This window comes from Oryx dammah, unplaced genomic scaffold, assembly GCF_014754425.2.
Source record: "Oryx dammah isolate SB20612 unplaced genomic scaffold, SCBI_Odam_1.1 HiC_scaffold_28, whole genome shotgun sequence".
NCBI classification, from domain to species: Eukaryota; Metazoa; Chordata; class Mammalia; order Artiodactyla; family Bovidae; genus Oryx; species Oryx dammah.
Genome location: NW_024070212.1, coordinates 91,167,230 through 91,194,022, shown reverse-complemented (window position 1 = coordinate 91,194,022; position 26,793 = coordinate 91,167,230). Strand labels below are relative to the sequence as shown.

General features: G+C 38.8%; 1 protein-coding gene across 3 annotated transcripts in view; it reads left to right on the top strand.

Moving 5' to 3' along the window:
* SCP2 (sterol carrier protein 2) overlaps positions 1-26,793 on the top strand; it is a 190,413-nt gene that overhangs the window by 23,373 nt on the left and 140,247 nt on the right. For all 3 annotated transcript variants that reach the window (XM_040231168.1, XM_040231167.1, XM_040231166.1), the window contains exons 7-10: positions 12,411-12,474; positions 17,937-18,023; positions 21,304-21,454; positions 22,554-22,701. In XM_040231168.1, coding sequence (XP_040087102.1) covers positions 12,411-12,474; positions 17,937-18,023; positions 21,304-21,454; positions 22,554-22,701 — 450 coding nt within the window. The remainder of the gene's footprint in view (positions 1-12,410; positions 12,475-17,936; positions 18,024-21,303; positions 21,455-22,553; positions 22,702-26,793) is intronic.

Sequence of the window (26,793 nt, the reverse complement as noted above, 5' to 3'; positions counted from 1 at the left end):
TCATGCTCAGCTCTTTTTGTCTGGGTTGATCATATGAGTATAGGTTGGTTGGAGGCTCTGTTTTACTCCTGTTTGGCTGGGTATCTCATCCTCTTCTTCGGACCAGAGGGCCACCTCTGGCATGTCCTTTTCATAGTCACAACAGAAGCAGAAGAGAGTAATCTGCAACATGCAAGGCATTTTGAGACTTGACCAAAGCAAGTCATATGAAAAACTTGGAATCAAGGGAGTGGGAAATATACTCTACTTTTTTAAAGGTAGGAAACTGCAAAGTCAGATCATAAAGGGAAAAAGAATTAGGGATATCAATGAAGTCATTCACAAGCGACAAATAAGCAGGTGAGATGTGTGGTATTTGCTTAAATTTCTAGTAGGGGGAGACAGTAGCATATGAACAAAATAAAGATAATTTCAAATAATGATTAGTAGCTGTGAAGAAAATAAAACAAGGTAATGCATTTGTTGTGGGGGGCAAACTTAGGATAGTCAATGATGGAGTCTATACATATCCAGTTTTCATCTTCACATCTCTGCTTGTGTGTGTAACAGATGTCTCAAATTTCACATGTTCATGTGCAGACTCAAGGAATCAAGGAATCATGGTGGTGACTGAACCCAGCATTTTTTAAAAATATGAAATTTGTTGTTGTGTCCAGTTCAGTTCAGTTCAGTCGCTCAGTCATGTCCGACTCTTTGCGACCCCACGAATCGCAGCCCACCTGGCCTCCCTGTCCATCACCAACTCCCGGAGTTCACACAAACTCATGTTCATCGAGTCGGTGATGCCATCCAGCCATCTCATCTTCTGTCGTCCCCTTTTCCTCCTGCCCCCAATCCCTCCCAGCATCAGGGTCTTTTCCAATGAGTCAACTCTTCCCATGAGGTGGCCAGAGTACTGGAGTTTCAGCTTCAGCATCAATCCCTCCAATGAACACCCAGGACTGGTCTCCTTTAGGATGGACTGGTTGCATCTCCTTGCAGTCCGAGGGACTCTCAAGAGTCTTCTCCAACATCACAGTTTAAAAGCATCAATTCTTCGGCGCTCAGCTTTCTTCACAGTCCAACTCTCACATCCATACATGACTACTGGAAAAACCATAGCCTTGACTAGATGGACCTTTGTTGGCAAAGTAATGTCTCTGCTTTTGAATATGCTATCTAGGTTGGTCATAACTTTCCTTCCAAGGAGTAAGTGTCTTTTGATTTCATGGCTGCAATCACCATCTGCAGTGATTTTGGAGCCCCCAAAATAAAGTCTGACACTGTTTCCACTGTTTCCCCATCTATTTCCCATGAAGTGATGGAACCAGATGTGATGATCTTAGTTTTCTGAATGTTGAGCTTTAAGCCAACTTTTTCACTCTCCTCTTCACTTTCATCAAGAGGCTTTTTAGTTCCTCTTCACTTTCTGCCATAAGGGTGGTGTCATCTGCATACCTGAGGTTATTGATATTTCTCCCAGCAATCTTGATTCCAGCTTGTGCTTCTTCCAGCCCAGTGTTGTTGTATAGTATAACTCAAGTCAGAGAAATGCACGCAACATAAATATACAGCTTAGTGAATTCTCCCAAAGCCCATATCTGTAACCTAATTTACCTCCCAGGTCAAAAATAGAATGCTAACACCTAAGAATCCTCTCTGTAGATAATTTTTATCTTAAAAACTTTGTGGCTTTCCTTTTTATCATAAAAACTTGTTTGGTCCTCCTGTCTACAAATTACACCTGCAAAATCTCTTTGGGTCCTTTCTGAGATGGCTGAAGGGCAACGTTCTTAAACTTCTTAGCAGTCCTTTGAGAGGAATTGTGAGACACAGCTCTTCTCTCTTTAGAGAGTTTTTTTTTTCTGTACGAAAAGTATTCTGAGGTATCATCTTTGATTTTTCTGAGTCTTAAAAGATTTGTCACAACCTGGGCTTCTTTTTGGACTGTGTTTTTCTGGCAGTGCATTGGCTTTGATCTTTGCTCAAGGACTATTTGTTAATTTTAGCATCTTTTACGCCTTTGAGAGGCTGAGAATTTTCAAAACTATGAAGTCCTGGATTGTTTTTGTTTAATAGTCCTTTATGCAATATAGCATTGTAGAATTTTACTATAAGCAGCAAGAATCAATCATGTGGCAGTTTCAATATTTTGTTTATTATCTAGTTTCTACATAACTTTGGTAATAGTATTATTATAATTTCTGCTTCTATTATAACAGGGGTCTCCTTTTCCTCAGTTTTCAGGAAGATTTTGTTCTTTTGTAAACTCTCATCTGCAGCATCCTCAAAGTTTCTTTGGTTTCTTCAAGGCACTTCAGTCTTTTTCACTAGCAATGTTCCAAACTTTGGAATTAGAATGGTTCCAAAGCCATTCACATGTTTTACATTTTTGTTCAGTATAATTCCATTTCCACTGTATTAGTCTGCTTGGGCTGATATAGAAAATACCATAGACCGGGTAGCTCAAACAAGGAAATTTATTTCTCATAGTTCTAGAGGCTGGGAAGTATAAAATCAAGATGTATGATAGGGTTTGTATTATACCGAAGCCTCTTTTCTTGGGTCATAGGTGACCTCCATCTCACTGTGTATTCACATGACTTGTTCTTTTGTGTGGGTGCAGAGACAGAGGGAGAGAGAAAATTCTTTGTGTTCTTTTTTTAAGGATTTTTATAAGGGCATAATCCTGTCTGGAGAGTCTCACTCTCATGACCTCATATACCATAATTATTATACCTCTGCAAATACCCATCTCCAGATACCATCACATTGGTTGTTAGGGCACCAACAAATGAATTCTGAGGGGACACAATTAAGTCTATAGCATTCAGGTACCAAAATATGTATTAATGTTATAAATTACTATGTTACAGTGAGACTGTTTAAAAACCATTTCTTGTTTTAATTCCTGCTGTCTAGTCTCCCCGTATGTAAGCTCACTGGCCTTTCAGTGTGTTCAATAAGCCAAACTTATTCCTTGTACCACAGTCTTATATTTTCTTTAGCTACAGTGCTCTGTATTCTTTCAAGGTCAACTCTTATCATGGTTTAGGTCTTAAAAAAAATAAACTCTTATATCTACAACACTTTACAAAGTATTTCTGCTTGGATGTCTAATAGATCTTTCAAATTTGATAGGTCTGAAACTGAAATACTAATTGTCTCCTTGAACTTCCATCTTCCCTGTTGTTTCCTCCTGAAGTTTTTCCTATCCAGAAAATGATAACTCTGTCTTTCTAGGACCTATGACCAAAAATCTTAGAGCCATTTTTCATTTTTCTTGTACTCAATATTCAATATATCAGCAAACTTTTTTATTCATTTCTCAGAATATCTATAAATATGAGAAATGGAAATGTTTCTCTACATTTCCCCCAATTCTGTAGTGTAGACTATCATAATTTCTCACCTGGAGTATAGGAGTCTCCTAAATGGTTTTTCTGCTTCTGCACATGCACCTGAACAGTCAATTTTTTCTTTTTTCCAGATCAGTGCTTCTCAAATATAAACTAGATTGTTTCATTCCTCTGCTCAAAACTCTATTGTGTTCTTACTACACTCAGATTGAAACCTTCAGGTCTTATTATGGCCTACAAACTTCTATATGACCTGACCTTCCACCCTCATTATCTCTTTGACTTCATCTCCTACCATTTTTTTTCTTTCACCTCTCTGCCCCAGCCTCAAACACAGTAAGCACATTGCTACTTCATGCAGGGCCTTAGCTTGCTATTTCAACTTCTGAAGCACTCTACCCTAAGATATCAGCGCTAACTTTCTTATTTCCGTCAGGTCTTTGCTCAAATGTCATCTTCTGCTTTCTTTCATCACCTTCATTCCCAGAATTACCTATTCTCTATCTTCTGCTTTATCATTTTATATAACACTTATAAAAATCTGGCTATATATATTTTCTTATTTCGTGAATGTCTCTTCCAACCAGAATTGAAGTCCACAGTTCAGTCAGTTCAGTCACTCAGTCTTGTTTGACTCTTTGCAGCCCCATGGACTACAGCACACCAGGCTTCCCTGTCCATCACCAACACCCGGAGCCTGCTCAAACTCATGTCCATTGAGTCAGTGATGCCACCCAACCATCTCATCCTCTGTTGTCCCCTTCTCCTCCTGCCTTCAATCTTCCCCAGCATCAGGATCTTTTCCAGTGAGCCAGCTCTTCGCATCAGCTGGCCAGAATATTGGAGCTTCAGCTTCAGCATCAGTCCATCCAGTGAATATTCAGGACTGTTTTCCTTTATGATTGACTGGTTTGATCTCCTTGCAGTCCAAGGGACTCTTCTCCAACAAGATAGTTCAAAAGCATCAATTACTCAGTTCTCAGCTTTCTTTATGGTCCAACTCTCACGTCCATACATGACTATTGGAAAAACAATAGACTTGACTAGACAGACCTTTGTCGGCAAAGTAATGTCTCTGCTTTTTAATATGCTGTTTAGATTTGTCATAGCTTTTCTTCCAAGGAGCAAGCGTCTTTTAATTTCATGGCTGCAGTCATCATCTGCAGTGATTTTGGAGCCCAAGCAAATAAAGTCTCTCACTGTTTCCATTGTTTTCCTATCTATTTCCCATGAAGTGATGGGACCAGATGTCATGATCTTCATTTTTTGAATGTTGCATTTTAAGCCAGCTTTTTCACTCTCCTCTTCCACTTTTATCATGAGGCTCTTTAGTTCCTCTTTGCTTTCTGCCATAAGGGTGGTATCATCTGCATATCTGAGGTTATTGATATTTCTCCCAGCAATCTTGATTCCTCCTTGTGTTTCATCCAGCCCAGCATTTCGCATGATGTACTCTGCATATAAGTTAAATAAGCAAGGTGACAGTATACAACCTTGACGTACTCCTTGCCCAATTTGGAACCAGTGTGTTGTTCCATGTCCAGTTCTAACTGTTGCTTCTTGACCTGCATATAGGTTTCTCAAGAGGCAGGTCAGGTGGTCTGGTATTCCCATCTCTTGAAGAATTTTCCAGTCTGTTGTGATCCACACAGTCAAAGGCTTTTGTGTAGTCAATAAAGCAGAAATAGATGTTTTTCTGGAACTCTCTTGCTTTTTCTACAATGCAATGGATGTTGGCAATTTGATCTCTGGTTCCTCTGCCTTTTCTAAATCCAGCTTGAACATCTGAAAGTATTCTGTTTACATACTATTGAAGCCTCTCTTTGAGAATTTTGTGCATTACTTTGCTAGCATGTGAGATGAGTGCAATTGCGCAGTACTTTGAACATTCTTTGGCATTGCCTTATTGGGATTGGAATGAAAACTGATCTTTTTCAGTCCTGTGGCCACTGCTGAGTTCTCCAAATTTGCTGGCATGTTGAATGTAGCACTTTCACAGCATCATCTTTTAGGATTTGAAATAGCTCAACTGGAATTCCATCACCTCCACTTGTTCATAGTGATGCTTCTTAAGGCCCACTTGACTTCACATTCCAGGATGTCTGGCTCTAGGTGAGTTATCACACTATCGTGGTTTTCTGGGTCATGAAGATCTTTTTTGTATAGTTCTGTGTATTCTTGCCACTTCTTAATATCTTCTGCTTCTGTTAGGTCCTTACCGTTTCTGTCCTTTATTGTGCCCATCTTCGCATGGAATGTTCCCTTGGTATCTCTGATTTTCTTGAAGAGATCTCTAGTCTTTTCCATTCTATTATTTTCCTCTATTTCTTTTTATTGATTGCTAAGAAATGCTTTCTTATCTCTCCTTGCTGTCCTTTGGAACTCTTCATTCAGATGGGTATATCTTTCCTCTTCTCCTTTGCCTTTAACTTCTCTTCATTTGTCAGCTCTTTGTAAGGGCTCCACTGATTTTTCTTTGTTTTATTCCCTGCTCTTTGACTGTTACTTAGAAGAGTGCCTGGCATAGAACAGGTATTCTGTAATTAATTAGTCTTAGAGGCCCTTTTCTTCATCATTCTAATTAAAGTGGATCCCTCCTGTTATTCTTCTTCATAGATAGCTTCCTATTGCTTTCCTTCATAGCATTTAGCACTATTTATATTCATATATTTATTGTGTGTGGTTTTACTGGTTTAATTTTTGTGTTCCTTGTTTCTCTTATAAACTTGTTTGAACTAGAAATTATGTTTGTTTTGTTTACCTTCAGTCCATCCACATAGCAACAGTGGTTGGCATGTAATCTAGCCAGAAGGAAGGGTTTTTCCCATCTTTTTTTCTACAGTCTCTAGGATATTTAAATGTTCAATGACTGTTTTTTTCATGAATGAATGAATAAATTTTCATACCTATATTATCTCATTCAATTCTCACAACAATCCATTGTAGGAGATGTTATTATACTATTAAGTACACTTCTGGCTTCAGTTCAGTTCAGTTCAGTCGCTCAGTCAGGTCCGACTCTTTGCGACCCCTGAATTGCAGCACAGGAGGCCTCCCTGTCCATCACCAACTCCCGGAGTTCATTCAAACTCACATCCATCGAGTTGGTGATGCCATCCAGCCATCTCATCCTCTGTCATCCCCTTCTCCTCCTGCCCCCAATCCCTCCCAGCATCTGAGTCTTTTCCAATGAGTCAGCTCTTCCCATGAGGTGGCCAAAGTACTGGAGTTTTAGCTTATCATCATTCCTTCCAAAGAACACCCAGGACTGATCTCCTTTAGAATGGACTGGTTGGACCTCCTTACAGTCCAAGGGACTCTCAAGAGTCTTCTCCAACACCACAGATCAAAAGCATCAATTCTTCGGCACTCAGCTTTCTTCACAGTCCAACTCTCACATCCATACATGACTACTGGAAAAACCATAGCCTTGACTAGACGGACCTTTGTTGGCAAAGTAATGAATATGCTATCTAGGTTTGTCATAACTTTCCTTCCAAGGAGTAAGCGTCTTTTAATTTCATGGCTGCAGTCACCATCTGCAGTGATTTTGGAGCCCCCAAAATAAAGTCTGACACTGTTTCCACTGTTTCCCCATCTATTTCCCATGAAGTGATAGGACCAGATACCATGATCTTCATTTTCTGAATGTTGAGCTTGAAGCCAACTTTTTCACTCTCCTCTTTCACCTTCATCAAGAGGCTTTTTAGTTCCTCTTCACTTTCTGCCATAAGGGTAGTGTCATCTGCATATCTGAGGTTATTGATATTTCTCCCGGAAATCTTGATTCCAGCTTGTGATTCTTCCAGCCCAGCGTTTTTCATGATGTACTCTGCATAGAAGATAAGCAGGGTGACAATATACAGCCTTGACGTACCCCTTTTCCTATTTGGAACCAGTCTGTTGTTCCATGTTGGGTTCTAACTGTTGCTTCCTGACCTGCATATAGGTTTCTCAAGAGGCAGGTCAGGGGGTCTGGTATTCCCATCTCTTTCAGAATTTTCCACAGTTTCTTGTGATCCACACAGTCAAAGGCTTTGGCATAGTCAATAAAGCAGAAATAGATGTTTTTCTGGAACTCTCTTCCTTTTTCGATGGTCCAGTGGATGTTGGCAATTTGATCTCTGGTTCCTCTGCCTTTTCTAAAACCAGCTTGAACATCAGGAAGTTCATGGTTCATCTATTGCTGAAGCCTGGCTCGGAGAATTTTGAGCATTACTGTACTAGCATGTGAGATGAGTGCAGTTGTGCATTGAGCATTCTTTGGCATTGCCTTTCTTTGGGATTGGAATGAAAACTGACCTTTTCCAGTCCTGTGGCCACTGCTGAGTGTTCCAAACTTGCTGGCATATTGAGTGCAGCACTTTCACAGCATCATCTTTCAGGATTTGAAATAGCTCAACTGGAATTCCATTGTTCATAGTGATGCTTTCAGTGATGCTTTCTAAGGCCCACTCGCCTTTACATTCCAGGATGTCTGGCTCTAGGTGAGTGATCACACCATCGTGATTATCTTGGTCATGAAGATATTTTTTGTACAGTTCTGTGTATTCTTGCCACCTCTCCTAATATCTTCTGCCTCCGTTAGGTCTAGACCATTTCTGTCCTTTATTGAGCTCATCTTTGCATGAAATTTTCCCTTGGTATCTCTAATTTTCTTGAAGAGATCTGTAGTCTTTCCCATTCCGTTGTTTTCCTCTATTTTTTTGCGTTGATCACTGAGGAAGACTTTCTTATCTCTTCTTGCTATTCTTTGGAACTCTGCATTCAGGTGGTTATATCTTTCCTTTTCTCCTTTCCTTTTCATTCTGGCTTCAGAGTCTCATATATTTAATATATCTCTCTCATATATATGTATATTATATATATTTTTTTCTTTCTCTTTTTTCTTTCCTTCCTTCCTTTCTTTCTCTCTCTCTCCCCTCTTTGTTTTTTCCTTCATTTGTCTTTGTTTCTTCCTTCCTTCCTTTCTTTCTTTAAATGGTGTTGAGAAAGTGTCCTTTAATTTTTTCAAAAGATTATCACCATGGATCTCCTGTACTTTTCTCACCCTTCCCTATAGTCATGATTTGATCTATTGCAACATTTTTTTTTTTTTACTTTTTGCAGCAACATTTCAACTTTTTTCTACAAGTGTTTCACTCTTAGGGGAAATCTTTCTCTTCTGGGTGGTAGTTTCAGAGCAATTGTAAGCCTGCCACTAACTCCCCACTCCTTTCCTCTGAAGTATTTTCAGACTGCCCTTCTTCCCTAAAGGATTCCTGTGGAAGTGAGAGCTGTTACTGTGGACGTTACTGGCAGAAATTTGGTTACTTTTCCCCTTTATCTTTTTTTCCACTTATAGGTAATTTGCAGTTTTGTGTTTTCTTTTGTCTAGTTATGCTGAGGATATGATTTTGTGCAGTTTTATTTGTTCTTGTTTATTGGTATTGATTTTGAGGATATGGAGATTTAGGCCGCTTCCATTGCCCTCAGCTAGCTGGAAATCCTGTGTTTGGTTTGCTTTCAATCTTTTCTAAAGTTTTACATTAGTCAGAGTAGTTGGATAGTTTTTTCCAGTCTAAAATTTTGAAGTATAAATGTACAGCATTTTAGTTGAAATGTTATTCTTCATCCAGTAGATTTCTAGTGAATTGTAGAATTTCATAGAGTTTTAAGTTGTCACTTGAAATTGCCATGTTTGAATGTGTCCTAGAAATGAATATGTAAGAATGTTTGTAGTAGCTTACATTCTGCCATAGAATCAGGAGATTTTTGTGGCTTCAAAGTTTGATTCCAGGAGATTGAGATCTTCTTATACCATGCATATTCCTAAAACAACCAAAAATATGAATTGGCAGTTCAAAATCAGGAGTCAGCAAGCCCTCTATCTGTGTCCTGGCTTCATAAATACATGGTAAGTGATTGGCAGAATATTTTTCAAAGGGTTGCTACCTTGTATAGATTAATTCAATCCCACAGTAAGTAAACAAGAAGGAAAGACATAATACCTACTGAATGTCTCCTGTTTCAGATACTATGTGAGGTGCTTTCATATCGTTTAGCTGCCTTTCTTCCTAGTTAAATCCATGTATGAATTGCTTATAAATATTCTAATGGATGATAGTCAAGCATTTGTACTTCCTGGGACAAGAAACTTGCCACAGACACTACTCATTCCATTTTTCTGGGTGATTCCGATTGTTACAGTGCCCTTTTTCATATTGAACTCAAATCTCTCTCCCTATAGTTTCTGTCTTCTGAGACTCATATTAATAGAACAAGCCTCTTTTGGCTTATAGCCTGTCAAATATCTGGAGCCAACCGGACCTTGTTCCTTTAACTGTTTCTCATTATGTTACTGAAATGCACATCCATGTGCCTGATGCACAGAGAGGCCAACAATTCTGAAATTTTAGACTTTGAAACAGAGGAAGGTTTATGGAGGAGATGCAAGAAGGATGGCTCATGCCTTAAAACCCCAAAAGCTTTCATCAAATCTCTTTTATAGGAAAGGTGAGGAGGGGTGTGGTTAGTTATCGCAAACTTCTTGGGGTCACATCCTTTGTTCTAGAAGTCAGGTCATAGTCAGGTAATGAAGTCCCTGTAAATCTTGCTACCAGGAAATGTTATTTTCTCTTCTAATAAGAACAGGCAAGGTCCCAAGGCCCAGTTTCACCCTCTGAGGTCCTAGTCCTGGAAGAGGAGGAGGTAGACCTCAGTTAGTCCCCAGACCCTGCCCAGCTGTCATCGCTGAGGGAGCCAGGCACCTAACCCAGCTGGCCTGGAGGCTCCTCAGGTCTCCCAAATGCAGAGGGCGAAGTGGGTAGGGACAGGTCCCACAGACTGTGACCCAGGCAGACTGCCACTGCTATTAGGTCTCAGAGACAGGAATGGGGGAGAGGGTCACTGCTGCTTCAAGGCCTGGCCCTGCCAGTGTGTGACCTTGGGGAGGTTCTAGAGCCTTGCAGGACATAGCCCCTACCTGTTCCCTGGGCCTTCCAGTTCATCCACTGGTCCAAGGCCAGGTGAACTAGAAGGCCCCTGGAAGAAGGCTGGGATTTGCCTTTTAATTCACTCTACACCTGATGACCACCACTCCAATGGGCTCATTGACAGTTGGCTGTTTATGGGAGGGGCCCACTAATGATATTGCAGTAACCTTTGCCTCCTAATGACTGCATGCTAATGTCTGCACTTGTCTGGGCTCTATTACAATTGTTTCATTACCCATCATCACCAGACTAATTCCTGTACTGTGATCGCATGTAAGCTTTTCTGGTAATCGCATCACACTGGTGATTCACATTGAGTTTATAGTGGAACAGAACCTCAGAGCTTTTCTCATGGTTGCTGCTCCTTTTCTTAGGCAGTTTTGGGTATTCAAGAATAGAACTGGGCATTTAATTAATTATATTCTGAGCCATCTCACTGATAAATCTCTTCGAAGTCTGTTTGGATCCAACATTGTAGCAGTTTCTCCCAGTTTCAGATTTGATGAGCATAACTTTAATTTTCTAATCCAATGTTTAGGAATATTACCCAGAGCATGGCTGAAATTAGAGGTTAGTAGTAGAGACTTTTCTCTAAGTTACTGCATTGATCAGTGCCTTTCATTGATCAGCGATTCTGTGTTCTGTTGGCTCTTAAAATGCTCTTTTGACATGGCCAGAAAATGCTCCATACTTTAACTCCCTTTTGGACAGTCGTAATACACATGCAGTGGTAAAGGCACTGAATGTTTTGCCATAAAGAAATTTGTTTAACTTTGTTTAAACAAGTGTTATGTAAACTTGACAGAAGAACCTGCATATTTTTAATAGCACCCCCGAACCCCTGAAAACCAAAAGGAAACAAACCTCACTTTACAGCATTTCCTTATCTTGTCCCAAAAGATGATCTTAAAGATTTGTCCATTGTTGGGACTTCCCTGGTGGTCCACCTGGCTAAGACTTCATGTTCCCAATGCTGGGAGGCCTGGGTTCAATCCTGTTCAGGAAACTACATCCTGCATGCTACAACTGAAAGATCCCTCAGGCTGCAACTAAGACCTGGCATAGCCAAATAAGCAAAAAATGAAATAAATACTAAAAAAGAAACTTCAGTTATTAAAAAAAAAGATTTTGTGTTTTTTTTAATTTAGATGCTATGTTTCATTTGATCTACTAGCCAATATGAAAAGATATTATTAATAATTTGATATGGCTTGTTCTTACTGAACTCATACCATCTGCTTCTGGAGCACTCACTACTATTACTGGTATGAAGTAACCAATGTGGTCTCTGCCTTCTTCCATTTTTATTAGAATTGAGAGAATATTTGCTTAATTATATGTGTCATTTCTGCTCTGAAGATTACTCTTTTTGATAGAGAGAAAACAGAAATGGGAACTCTCCACGTTATCATGCTATCTATGAACATAATATTATCAGCTCCAATCAGTGGTTTCCTTCCTTGGTCTTTCTGCTCCAATGGAGGATTCAAAATCTATTTTATTCTGTTTCGTCTCCTTAAAAATAATAAAAAAGATTTTTGCAGATCATGCTTCATTAGTGTGCCTGCTTTTGTTTTCTCATAGTAATCTCTAAACTTTCTGTTAATTTAAAAAGCACACACTTTTTCATTAGACTGTAACTTTTCTGTAGGCCCTCCTGCCTTATTATAAGGAAAAAGAAGATCAGGCCCTGGAAGTTATGAACTGTAAAATTCACTTCGCCCAGGGGGTTGGGATCTTTTGGCATTGGGATTGAACTTCTTGAAGAATTACTGGCAGTGCTTTCCTGCCTTATAACCACTGCGGTCCTAAGCTGTATTTTCTGGTTTTTGAAACTAGACCCTAGTTGTATGAGGTAGAATAGGCCAGTTTGAACTATTTTCATATCATATGCTTATTAGTTGATTCAATTCATTAAATATACTCATTTAATTATAAAGAAATGTTTATCTGAAGGGTCAGTGTTGAAGTTTTCAATACTAATATCTGCATGGGAACATGTGGAAATATTTAGCAGGATACTGAATTCCATTGCAACACTTGTTAATAAGCAACAGGAAGTCATTAACTTGCTAATAGAAGTTTGCTTTCTTTACAGGAACAACACTTGAACAGTTTGCAAAAATTGGATGGAAAAATCATAAACATTCAGTTAATAACCCGTAAGTATTTCAGAGACAAGAAGTAGTGAAAATCTGGGTTATTCACTTATATAATATGCAACTTTATAGTTGAAAAGCAAATGCAAGAACTCAAAGATGTTATTAATAACTTGAAATTTTTTTCCTTAGGAAAAGCTTGTGCCCAAGTAAACTTTTGCTGCTGCTGTTGCTAAGTCGCTTCAGTCATGTCCGACTCTGTGCGACCCCATAGACGGCAGCCCACCAGGCTCCCCCGTCCCTGGGATTGACTACTATTTAGATTTTGGTCTGTTTATATTTTTGTTGTTGTTGTTTAGCATTTGGGATGCCATTTGAGTTTAGTGGCTCTTTTAAGAAAGAATGGGAATAGCTTGTGTTAAAAGATGTATTGTCATTGGTTCCAACCCTAGTAAATGGAATTTATTATAATAATTTTAATTGGAAATAACTAGGCCCCATTTTAGAACATTCTTTAAAACATTTCCTAGTTTGTTTTGATCAGTTAGAATGTTTGTAAAACATGTGTTGGTAGTTTTAATGACTTTATATTACATTATTTGTTTTTTAATCATGTTAGTTTCATTAACTCTTACTCTGGTAGGATAATATGGTGATTTGTATAGTAAAAAATAGTGTGAAGTAAAATTATATTATATGTATTACTGATAATTAATCTTTGAATCCCTAATGCCTAGTGCGATGTGTGGCTCATGGCAATGTACTTAAGGGTTCCTGAATAAAATAGGTTCATTGCGAATTGAATTACTACACCACTGGAATCTCTACAAAAGCAATGCCACCCTAGGCAATAAAAGAATAGTGGCTAATTTTATTAAATGCCAACTCTGTGTTACTGTGCTGCATACTTTTGTGTATATTTTCATTTAATCCTCTCAAGGACCCTATAAAGTAGTTATTTTTATTTTTATTTTATAGATGATGAAAATGAGGCTTACTGAAATTAGGCACCTTGTTCAGTATCATCTTAAATAGAGGCAAAACAATGTTTATATTTTTTCCTTCTAGACTATAAAGTTCTTGAGAACAAGAGTCATCTCTTATCTTTATGTTCTTAATGTTTAGTGCAGAGTCTGGAACGTAATAGGTGCTCAGTAAATTGTTTCTGAACTATTAAATTTTACCATGTTTAATAAACATAAAACTACGATAAGGAACATTTTATATCACAGTGGATCATTACCACATATGTCTAACTTCATGCTACTTCTCATTCTTCTGATTTTAAATTGATGTTTGAATTCAAGGCATACCTAACTAACAAATAATTTCCAATCCCATGCCCTAAATCTAAGGATATATTGTGAAACAAAGGGTATTGTGGAAGTTTTGGTTAATTCCCTTGCTTATCTAATAAAATGGAAATTCCTTCATTTACAGTAACAAGCCTGTTATAATTTGGCCCCATTCTACTTTATTGGTCTTATTTCCTTCTTCCCTGATTATTTTCAATCTCATCCTTCACTAGATAACTTGGTATTTCCTCAGTGTACTATGTAGTGCTTGTTTCTGTGTTTTTAGTTACGTGTTAGCTCTCCCTGGAATGTCCTTCTGTCTTTCTTTTGTTTGATGAATATCTACTTATTCATCAAGTCCCATTCCAAGTATCACTGCTTCTCCTAATACTTTCTTAGAACTTCCTAGTCATAATTATTTTTTCTCATAAGCTTCATTGTACCATCTGTATACCTCTATTATAGCGTATCACACTGTATCTTATTTATAAATCTTTTTTCTCTGATGATGATGGTTCTTGAGCAGAGATTATATCTCTGTATCTTTTTTGTATCTTTAGTACCCATTAGGGTATTGGAACATGGTACATGCTCAACAAACTTTGCTATTACTGAATAGCAGTTAGGATGAGCTGTCTTAAGCTCATAAATATGATCTAGAACTGACTTCTTTGTCTTCAGAATTTGGAGAACCATTAAAAGTCCTTGTCACTTCCAAAAACAGGTAAGGAACTATACCAACATACTGAGGAATTGATGGTACTATAGTTCCTGGCTTTGAGGCTCCGAAGCTCAGCTCTGGACTTTCCCCAGAGAAGCAAAGCTTCTAAGTCTTTCTTTTACTTAATTCCCTACCTAACCAGGCACTCATTTATCCACTCATTACAGTGTTCTTCTAAAGGAATTTCATTCACTCAGCTAATATGTATTCAGTAGCTTGCTATATGTAAGACACTCCTTAAGCTGCTAGTGATATAACAATGAGCAAGAAGGATAAGTTCCATGTCCTCGTGGATCCTCTGCTATGTATTATAAGTCCTCAATTCTGTTGAATAGGCAAATATTATCTCTGAATTTCAGCTTCATCATTTAGAACTCATTGAAACAGCCTAAGAATAGCCTTCTATTTCAGTTGCTAACTTCTTATACTAGATTTTGCTTGGCTAGTGAAGAAAGATAATTCTGTATTTGCTAATCAGTCATTGGAAATACCTTGTAACGTATTTCTAAGAAGGTTGAGTTAAGAACTATTCTCCAGTGCTTCCTCACAAATTATAAGAACACCTAAAGGCAATGAGAATCTGTGATCAGTAAATAATAGGATTAGGGGTAGCTTCTGCCACTTGAGCCTTCAGACTTGTGTCTATAATTCTCTCCTAGTTGTCTTCACTTAGATGTCCCATAGGTGCCTCAGAGTCAACATGTCCATACAGAATTTCCCATTTCCCCTCCACAGTGTTTTTCCTTCAGCTTTCTTCCTCTTGGTGAATCACATCAACATATATCCAGTGATTTAAGGTAGAAAACTAGAAGTCAGCCTTGGCTTTCCCTTCTTCCTCACTGTCCCATATGAAATGCAGATGAGCAGGGATGAATGGAATCCTAGTGATTCTGTCTCTTTACTATCTCTTGAATTCATTGGTTCACTTAATCTTTCACTTCTAATTTCCTATTTTAAACCCTTGTCATTTCTTGCCTTAGTTATTGCCCTAATCTCTTAGTTGATTTACCTGCTTTTGGTAATGTCTTTTAACTGTCTCTTTTCCATTACACAGTCTTCTTACCGAAATACAGATCTGGTCATGTCACTCCCCAGCTTAATCTCCTTTATAAGTTCTTCATTGTTTTCAGTATCAAATGGAAATGCTATATACTGGACTTTCATGATCTGATACTGTTCATGTCTCCTGCGCCATGTGCTGACCTTTTTGCCAGGAATTCTCTGTCTCCCACTTCCTCTTATTTGCAGCCTTGGAAAGGAAGCCCTTTTGGTATCTGGATTTGATGCGTATCCTGTTGCTCCCAGGGCACCTTGTATCATGGCATTTATCACACTAGAATGGTGTTTTTATTGCTGTGGGTTCAGACTAAGCTCCTTGAGAATAGGGACCGTGTCCATATCCCCATCGTCTAGTACAGGATCTGGGTTAAATAAAGTCCTCTTTTGAAAGGTGGTGATGGACAAAGTTAACTTTCAAAGCAAAAGTATAGACAGTAGCATGCAGATCTGAGTTACATGGGCTTTGTTTCTAAACACTGGAATTGCTTGTTAACTTTCACAACAGTTGGATTTTGCTTTTGGAAACTCCCCTACTGTGTCTATTTGTTTTTGCCAGAGCAGTTTCTGAAACCATTTTATTATATTGTTAGATGCACCAAACAGGGTAAAAATGAGTTTCTTGTTTGCAGTGATCAGAAAGGAAATGTCTTTTGAAAAATGTAGACATTTTATTAAAGACTCTGTACATTTATTTAGGAACTCTGTTAGCCTTTATTAAATGTAGTTGTATAATGTCATTACCACAAAAGTTGGCTGAATTGCAAGTCATTTAGTTTTACTTTTAAGGAACTAGTGTTTTTATAATTCTCCAACTGGTCTGACACCAGCTAGATGTATTGCAATTTAATTCTGGTACTAACTACCTGGAGTTAATACACACACATCATTATGAATTAAGACTTCACAAGACTGCCTTCATGTTAGATAGCAGTCTGAGTAGGGCCCCCAGGCCACCTTCCTTTTTGACCAAGTGACTTAATTCAAGGATTCCCATGATCCTCTCATGTTTGATAATTCAGTAGAATGACTCACAGAACCCAGAAAAGTACTGTGACGTGAAAGTCTCTCAGTCATGTTTGACTCTTTGTGACTCCATGGACTGTATAGTGGGTAGCCTTTCCCTTCTCCAGGGGATCTTCCCAGCCCAGGGATCAGACCCAGGTCTCCTGCATTGCGGGCAGATTCTTTACCCACTGAGCCACAAGGGAAGCCCAAGGGAACCCAGGGCTTGAACCCAGGTCTCTCACATTGTAGGCGGATTCTTTACCAGCTGAGCCACAGGGAAGCCACAAGGGAAGAAAAGTACTTTATGTACTTACAATTAGAGTATTATCATAAAGGGGTTTCCCTGCTAGCTCAGCTGGTAAAGAATCTGCCTTCAATGCAGGAGATGCCGATTTGATTCCTGGGTCGGGAAGATCCCCTGAGGAAGGAATAGGCTACCCACTCCAGTATTCTTGGGCTTCCCTGGTGGCTCAGCTGGTAAAGAATCCGCTTGCAGTGAGGAAGACCTGGGTTCGATCCCTGGGTTGGAGGAGGGAAAGGCTACCCACTCCAGTATTCTGGTCTGGAGAATTCCACGGACTGTGTAGTCCATGGCGTCACAAAGAGTTGGACATGACTGAACAACTTTGACTTCATTTCACTTCACAACTGAGGAACAGCCAAAAGAAGAGTCACATAAGGTGAGGTCTGGGAAGGTTCCTAGTGCAGAACTTCCATGCCCTCTTCCCATGGTGTCGGAGCACATCGCTGTCCTGGTATGTGAAGGTACTCACCAACTAGAGGGCTTCACCAAGCTTCAGTGTCCAGAGTTTTCATTGGTTGTTCAGTTGCTGTCATGTCTTATTCTTTGTGACCCCATGGATTCCAGCAGTTCAGGCTTCCCTGCCCGTCCCTGTCTCTTGGAGTTTGCTCAAAGTCGTGTCCATTGAGTTTTCATTGGGGTTTCATTATGTAGGCATACTCCATTAAATCATTGGCCACTTGCTTGAACTTGATCTCTAGCTGTCCCTTTTTTGCCTAGGGGTCATACTGGCTCAAAAGTCCAAATCCTGTGTAGGCATGGGGGTGGTCTTTCTGGTGACCAGGCCCCTGCCTCATCCCTTCCTTATCCACCAGCTAACAAGGGGACCCATGGAAGTCACCTAATTAGCATGACAAATACACTCCTGTTACTTAGGAAATTCCAAAGGTTTCAAAATTTCCATGCCAGAAATCCAGGACAAAAATTAGACACAATTTTTATTATATAACGTGGTATTTTAGAGTTAGGAATTTTAAAAATTAATTCAAATTACTTATTTAGAAATGGTTGATGAAAGCATGTCTTTCGTTCTTGAAAAGAATATTTCAATATTAATCTCTCTTTAACTTCTAAACCAGAACATCTTCAACAAAAATTGAAATTGCTACCCTGCATTCTGTAACTATATATTTTATATATTTAGGTATTCCCAGTTCCAAAAGGAGTACAGCTTAGATGAAGTGATGACGTCTCGAAAAATCTTTGACTTTTTGACAGTCTTACAATGTTGGTAAGAAAAACACATTTTAATATTTAATAGAAATAGTATCCCTTCTCCCCAACTCCCACCCCTTGGGTAAACCTTAGGCTCTGTATCTGGGTATATCTGTGTCTGTATATGCTTTTATAGAACTCCTAAGTATAGTCCTTACACTGGAGTGAGCACCCTTACTTTCTGTTTTTGTTTAGAGAAAGGCTGTCTTTTCTCTTTGAAAATTATATATTTTACTTCCTTCTCTCATGCCTTCCACCTACTCTGTTCTAATAGTGTTTATTCATTTAAATGTGACTTGGAATGCCCGTGGGAACCAAAGATTTTCCCCTTGATCATTTCATTTCCTCTGTTGTATATTTCTACTGAAGGAAATTTTACTCAGTTATAGTAACTAAGAATAAAGGTAAAACAAGAAAAAAATTGTAACTCTAATAATGATAGCAGCCCCATCTTGAAAATTGCTTGACATTATCTCTCTCCTAGAAAACTGAGTTAGTATTGCATAACTCCTACCTGTGTTTAATAATCACCTGAATGTGTCTGGGAGATCCTGGCTGGGATGCAAGTGAACAAGTGGTGTTTGTTTTGACTGTTGCAGTATAAGGATCTGCCCATTTTAAAGTACAGCTCAACTCAGAGAGGGCTTCCCTGATAGCTCAGTTGGTAAAGAATCCACGTGCAATGCAGAAGACCCAGGTTCGATTCCTGGGTTGGGAAGTTCTGCTGGAGAAGGGATAGGCTACCCACTCCAATATTCTTGGGCTTCCCTTGTGGCTCAGCTGGTAAAGAATCAGCCTGCAATGTGTGAGACCTGGGTTCGATCCCTGGGTTGGGAAGATCCCCTGAAGAAGGGAAAGGCTACCCACTCCAATATTCTGGCCTGGAGAATTCCATGGACTGTACAGTCCATGGGGTCGCAAAGAGTTGGACACGACTGAGTGACTTTCACTTTCACTTTCAACTCAGAGAAAGCTTCTTGTATTTGCTACCTTCTTTCACAGCCTGCTGTAAGGAAAAGGCCTATTTTGAGATCAGTTCAGTTCAGTCGCTCAGTCATGTCCTGCTCTTTGCAACCCCGTGGACTGCAGCATACCAGGCTTCTCTGTCCATCACGAACTTCCAGAGCTTACTAAAACTCATTTCCATTGAGTTGGTGATGCCATCCAATGATCTCATCCTCTGTCATCCCCTTCTCCTCCCACCTTCAATCTTTCACAACATCAGGGTCTTTTCCGATGAGTCAGTTCTTCACATCAGGTGGCCAAAGTATTGGAGTTTCAGCTTCAGCATCATTCCTTCCAATGAATATTCAGGACTGATTTCCTTTACGATTGACTGGTTTTATCTCCTTTCAGTCCAAGGGACTCTCAAGAGTCTTCTCCAACACCACAGTTCAAAAGCATCAATTCTTCGGCATTCAGTTTCCTTTATAGTCCAATTCTCATATCTCCACATGACTACTGGAAAAACCATAGCTTTGACTAGATGGATCTTTGTTTCCAATATGCTTTTTTTTTTTTTTAAATATTCTGTCTAGGTTGGTCATAGCTTTTCTTCCAAGAAGCAAGTACCTTTTAATTTCATGGCTGCAGTCACCATCTGCAGTGATTTTGGAGCCTAAGAAAATAAAGTCTGTTACTGTTTCCATTGTTTCCCCATCTATTTGCCATGAAGTAATGGGACTGGATGCCATGATCCTTGTTTTTTGAATATTGAGTTTCAAGCTAGCTTTTTCACTCTCCTCTTTAACTTTCATCAAGAGGCTCTTTAGTTCCTCTTTGCTTTATGCCATAAGGGTGGTGTCATCTGCATATTTGAGGTTATTGATATTTCTCCTGGCAATCTTGATTCCAGCTTGTGCTTCTTCCAGCCCAGAGTTTCTCATGATGTACTCTGCATATAAATTAAATAAGCAGGATGACAATATACAGCCTTGACGTACTCCTTTCCCAATTTGGAGCCAGTCTGTTGTTCCATGTCCAGTTCTAACTGTTGCTTCTTGACCTGCTTACAGATTTCTCAGGAGGTGGGTCAGGTGGTCTGGTATTCCTCTTTCTTGAAGAATTTTTCACAGTCTTTTGTGATCCACACAGTAAATGGCTTGGCATAGTCAATAAAGCAGAAGTAGATGTTTTTCTGGAACTCTTGCTTTATCGATGATCCAGTGGAGGTTGGCAATTTGATCTCTGGTTCCTCTGCCTTTTCTAAATCCAGCTTGAACATCTGGAATTTCATGGTTCATGTACTGATGAAGCCTGGCTTGGAGAATCTTGAGCATTACTTTGCTGGTGTGTGAGATGTGTGCAATTGTGTGGTAGTTTGGGCATTCTTTGGTATTGCCTTTCTTTGGGATTGGAATGAAAACTGTCCTTTTCCAGTCCTGTGGCTACTGATGAGTTTTCCAAATTTGCTGGCATAGTGAGTGCAGCACTTTCACAGCATCATCTTGTAGGATTGAAATAGGTCAATTGGAATTCCATCACCTCCACTAGCTTTGTTCGTAGTAATGCTTCCTAAGGCCCACTTGACTTCACATTCCAGGATGTCTGGCTCTAGGTGAGTGATCATACCATTGTGATTATCTGGGTCGTGAAGATCTTTCTTGTACAGTTCTTCTGTGTATTCTTGCCTCTTCTTAATATCTTCTGCTTTTGTTAGGTCCATACCATTTCTGTCCTTTATTGTGCCCTTCTTTGCAAGAAATGTGGCCTTGGTATCTCTAACTTTCTTGAAGAGATCTCTAGTCTTTCCCATTCTATTATTTTCCTCTATTTCTTTGCACCTATCTCTGAGGAAGGCTTTCTTAACTCTCCTTAAGCAGATCGCAAAAGTCTTAACCAAACCATGGATTTTCTGGTATCTCCTATTCCTTTGTTTCCCATTTTTCAAAAGGATTTCAGGACCGATTATTTGAGAGAGACCAAAGTTGGAGCTAGTTAGGCCTAGAGTAAAATCTTTATTGTATTAGCTTAGAAGTAACCTTGTGGACTCCTCAGAAGTCACCAGAAAATACGTTGTTTGTTTGCAAAGGCAAACCTGAAATTCTTTACAATAAGAACTTTTGGGGAGAGACCCATAGAGTCTAAGCAGTGATTGGCAGTCTTTAAATTCTTGCCAGAGGTTCAATCTTCAGATGGGAAGCATGTGTAATTTTTAACTACAGATATTACTAGGCCAGTCCAGTGACCAGCAAGCATCCTCTCCCTGCCTGTCTTTCCACACTGTAAGAACTCCTAATCTGAAATCCTAGGATTGAAGTGAACAGGATATCAGTAACTATTTTACCTCCTCTTAGTCCCACTTCAGATGGTGCAGCCGCAGCAATTTTGGCTAGTGAAGCGTTTGTACAGAAGCATGACCTGAAATCCAAAGCTGTGGAAATTTTGGCTCAAGAGATGGTGACTGATATGCCAAGCTCATTTGAAGACAAAAGCATTATTAAAATGGTGTGTCTGAGGTTCTGTTTTGTTAATCAGTTGAGGGATTTCTTTTTAAAAGTTTAAAGTAACATCATGTCATCAGCTCTGAAAGTTTATTTACTTGAAAAAAATTGGTCTAGAAAATTTAGTATTGTAACCCATCATTTAAGAATCTAAGGGAAAATCACTTATGAGAACATATGTATTTTTAACTAACTAGTTAAAACTAGTGTTCTATTTTTTAAAATTTTGGAATGATTAAATATGCCCAGAACCCCAGTGTTATAGAATTAAAAAAAAAAAAAAAAAAAACAAGGATTTTTGAGGAACTTTTTGACCCTTAGCACTTTAAAAATTCTGACTGCAGATTGAGTACAAAATGGAGGAAATAAAAAAAATGAGAATTCTGACCTAGAACTCTAGGTTGAATATTTGAAGATATATACATATAAAATATGCATTATGTACACACATGTATGTAGGTAAGCATAGGGTTTACATTAGAGTTTATAAAATGACTTTATAATAATGCTTTGAATTTTAAAATGTTTCTATAAATTCCCCAAGATAGGGTGTGGTAGAGGTAGAACTTAGGTTTTTCCAATTGCAGTACATTTTCCATTATATCACAATTTTATTGCTTGGAAAAGAGTTGAGTGTGCATATTAAAGGGTGTTAAGAGCATGAATATTGAAAAAATGATTTGAATCCTACGTGATCTTCTATTGGTAAAAGAAGATTGTTTATTTTCATGTAGAAATTCACCCATATTTTTCAGTGAATCATAATAGTCTCTTGATAAATCTCTTCAATTTACCACAACTGTATATTGTGGTTTGACAGAGTTTTGTAACAGCACTGGATATGGCATGAGGAATTATAAATCCTTTTTGTATATCTGATTTAAAATTCTATTCTTTATAGTACAGAATTTAATGTGTATGTCCATTGTCTCTCCTAGATATTTTATTTTGACTTTCTGTATAATATAGAATTAACTGAGATTTCAACATTTATGGAAAATCCTTAACTGTTAAGGTTATACATATATTAATCTTTTATAATCCTTACATGAAAGTCCCAGTTTTGATACCTTTCATGTGTTTATGTATGATTTTGGTTTTAGGTTGGTTTTGATATGAGTAAAGAAGCTGCCAGAAGGTGCTATGAGAAATCTGGCCTGAGACCAACTGATATTGACGTAATAGAACTTCACGACTGCTTTTCTACCAATGAACTTATTACTTACGAAGCACTGGGACTGTGTCCAGAAGGTAATATCTCTGATGAAATGCAGATTAACTTACTACGTTTCACTGAGAAAAGTTCACTTTCATCATCAAAACAAAATAATTCACTAATTGCTTTCCCTTCTATGTTGGCTCTGCCACACTGTGCTAAGTGAATGTAAGCTCTCTTAATGCTGGACTTTTAGAATTGTAGTTTTGGACAGTACCAAATGAGATGACAGAATACATAAATGATTTAATTTATGTAAATCAAGGGTACTTATAATACATGTTAAGTATTAAAAAAAAAGATAGAAAAATCACTTATGTAGTTGTAGGTATTTCAGATGTGTTTGAACAAAGACCTGCAGAAGGGAAAATGAGAAGGCTAGTTGGTGGGATCTGGAGACTTTTTTTTTTCTTTTCGTTTCTAAAGTGGTTGTACTGTTTTCTACTAGCAGTATGTGAGATTTTACTTGCTTCATCTTCTTATCAACACTTGGTGTGGTCAGTTTTTAAAATTTGAACCATTCAAGAGACTATATACTGATGTTCATGTTTGGGAACGCATGTACACCCGTGGTGGATTCATGTCAATGTATGGCAAAACCAATACAGAATTGTAAACTAAAATAAAAAATAAATTAAAAAGAAAAAGAAGAGGAAAAAAAAGAGACTATATACTGATGTTTTAATTTCATTTTAATTTGCTTATCCCTGATTACTAATGATGCTAAGCATCTTTTCTTGTGTTTGTTGATATTTCATGTATCTTTTGTGAAGTGTTTGTTCAGATCTTTTGCCCTTTGATTATTGGGTTAGTTTTCTTCTTTATTATGTTGTAAAATTTATATAAATGTATATTCTGGATACAAGTAATATGTCTGATATATGTGGGCTGTGAACTTTTTCTCCCAGTCTGTGGCTTGTCTATTGTTTTATTTTTTATTTTTGGCTGTTCTAGGTCGTTATTACTGCACTGGGTGCCTTTTTGTTTTATTAATGATGTCACTTGCAGGACAAATTTTATAAGTTATGATATTCAGTTACATATATTTTAATCAATTTTAAAAGATTTGTTTTTTAATTGAAGGATAATTGCTTTATATAATTTTATTGTTTTCTGTCAAACATCAACATGAATCAGCCATAGGTGTACATATATCTCCTCCCTCTTGAACCTCCCTCCCATCTCCCTCCTCATCCCACCGCTCTAGGTTGATACAGAGCCCCTATTTGAGTTCCCTGAGACATATAGCAAATTCTCATGGGCTATCTATTTTACATATGGTAAGGTAAGTTTGCATGTTACTCTCTCCATGCATCTCACCCTCTCCTCCCCTCTCCCTGTGTTGATAAATCTGTTTCTCCATTGCTGCCTTACAAATAAATTCAGTGGTACCATCTTTCTAGATTCCACATATATGCGTTCAGTTCAGTTCAGTCACTCAGTCGTGTCCGACTCTTTGCGACCCCATGAATTGCAGCACACCCCATGAATTGCAGCACACCTGTCCATCACCAACACCCGGAGTTCACTCAGACTCATGTCCATCGAGTCAGTGATGCCATCCAGCCATCTCATCCTCTGTCGTCCCCTTCTCCTTCTGCCCCCAATCCCTCCCAGCATCAGAGTCTTTTCTGATAAGTCAACTCTTCACATGAGGTGGCCAAAGTACTGGAGTTTCAGCTTTAGCATCATTCCCTCCAAAGAAATCCCAGGGCTGATCTCCTTCAGAATGGACTGGTTGGATCTCCTTGCAGTCCAAGGGACTCTCAAGAGTCTTCTCCAACACCACAGTTCAAAAGCATCAATTCTTTGGTGCTCAGCCTACTTCACAGTCCAACTCTCACATTCATACATGACCACTGGAAAAACCATAGCCTTGACTAGACAGACCTTAGTCGGCAAAGTAATGTCTCTGCTTTTGAATATACTATCTAGATTGGTCATAACTTTTCTTCCAAGGAGTAAGCGTCTTTTAATTTCATGGCTGCAATCACCATCTGCAGTGATTTTGGAGCCCCCCAAAATAAAGTCTGACACTGTTTCCACTGTTTCCCCATCTATTTGCCATGAAGTGATGGGACCAGATGCCATGATGTTAGTTTTCTGAATGTTGAGCTTTAAGCCAACTTTTTCACTCTCCTCTTTCACTTTCATCAAGAGGCTTTTTAGCTCCTCTTCACTTTCTGCCATAAGAGTGGTGTCATCTGCATATCTGAGGTTATTGATATTTCTCCCGGCAATCTTGATTCCAGCTTGTGTTGCTTCCAGTCCAGCGTTTCTCATAATGTACTCTGCAGAGAAGTTAAATAAGCACAGTGACAATATACAGCCTTGACGTACCCCTTTTCCTATTTGGAACCAGTCTGTTGTTCCATGTCGGGTTCTAACTGTTGCTTCCTGACCTGAATACAGATTTCTCAAGAGGCAGGTTAGGTGGTCTGGTATTCCCATCTCTTTCAGAGTTTTCCACAGTTTATTATGATCCACACAGTCAAAGGCTTTGGCATAGTCAATAAAGCAGAAATAGATGTTTTTCTGGAACTCTCTTGCTTTTTCCATGATCCAGCAGATGTTGGCAATTTGATCTCTGCTTCCTCTGCCTTTTCTACAACCAGCTTGAACATCAGGGAGTTCACGGTTCATGTATTGCTGAAGCCTGGCTTGGAGAATTTTGAGCATTAATTTACTAGCATGTGAGATGAGTGCAATTGTGCAGTAGTTTGAGCATTCTTTGGCATTGCCTTTCTTTGGGATTGGAATGAAAACGGACCTTTTCCAGTCCTGTGGCCACTGCTGAGTTTTCCAAATGTGCTGGCATATTGAGTGCAGCACTTTCACAGCATCGTCTTTCAGGATTTGAAACAGCTCAATGGAATTCCATCACCTCCACTAGCTTTGTTCATAGTGATGCTTTCTAAGGCCCACTTGACTTCACATTCCAAGATGTCTGACTCTAGATTAGTGATCACATCATCATGATTATCTGGGTCATGAAGATCTTTTTGTACAGTTCTTCCGTGTATTCTTGCCACCTCTTCTTTAATATCTTCTGCTTCTGTTAGGTCCATACCATTTCTGTCCTTTATCGAGCCCATCTTTGCATGAAATGTTCCCTTGGTATCTCTAATTTTCTTGAAGAGATCGCTAGTCTTTCCCATTCTGTTGTTTTCCTCTATTTCTTTGCATTGATCGCTGAAGAAGGCTTTCTTATCTCTTTTTGCTATTCTTTGGAACTCTGCATTCAGATGCTTATATCTTTGCTTTTCTCCTTTGCTTTTTGCCTCTCTTCTTTTCACAGCTATTTGTGAGGCCTCCCCAGACAGCCATTTTGCTTTTTTGCATTTTTTTTCCATGGGGATGGTCTTGATCCCTGTCTCCTGCACAATGTCACGAACCTCATTCCATAGTTCATCAGGCACTCTATCTATCAGATCTAGGCCCTTAAACCTATTTCTCACTTCCACTGTATAATCATAAGGGATTTGATTTAGGTCATACCTGAATGGTCTAGCAGTTTTCCCTACTTTCTTCAATTTAAGTCTGAATCTGGCAATAAGGAGTTCATGATCTGAGCCACATTCAGCTCCTGGTCTTGTTTTTGTTGACTGTATAGAGCTTCTCCATCTTTGGCTGCAAAGAATATAATCAATCTGATTTTGGTGTTGGTCATCTGATGATGTCCATGTGTAGAGTCTTCTCTTGTGTTGTTGGAAGAGGGTGTTTGCTATGACCAGTGCATTTTCTTGGCAAAACTCTATTAGTCTTTGCCCTGCTTCATTCCGCATTCCAAGGCCAAGTTTGCCTGTTACTCCAGGTGTTTCTTGACTTCCTACTTTTGCATTCCAGTCCCCTATAATGAAAAGGACATCTTTTTTGGGTGTTAGTTCTAAAAGATCTTGTAGGTCTTCATAAAACCGTTCAACTTCAGTTTCTTCAGTGTTACTGGTTGGGGCATAGACTTGGATAACTGATATTGAATGATTTGCCTTGGAGACGAACAGAGATCATTCTGTCGTTTTTGAGATTGCATCCAAGTGCATTTTGAAGTCTTCTGTTGACCATGATGGCTACTCCATTTCTTCTGAGGGATTCCTGCCTGCAGAAGTAGATGTAATGGTCATCTGAGT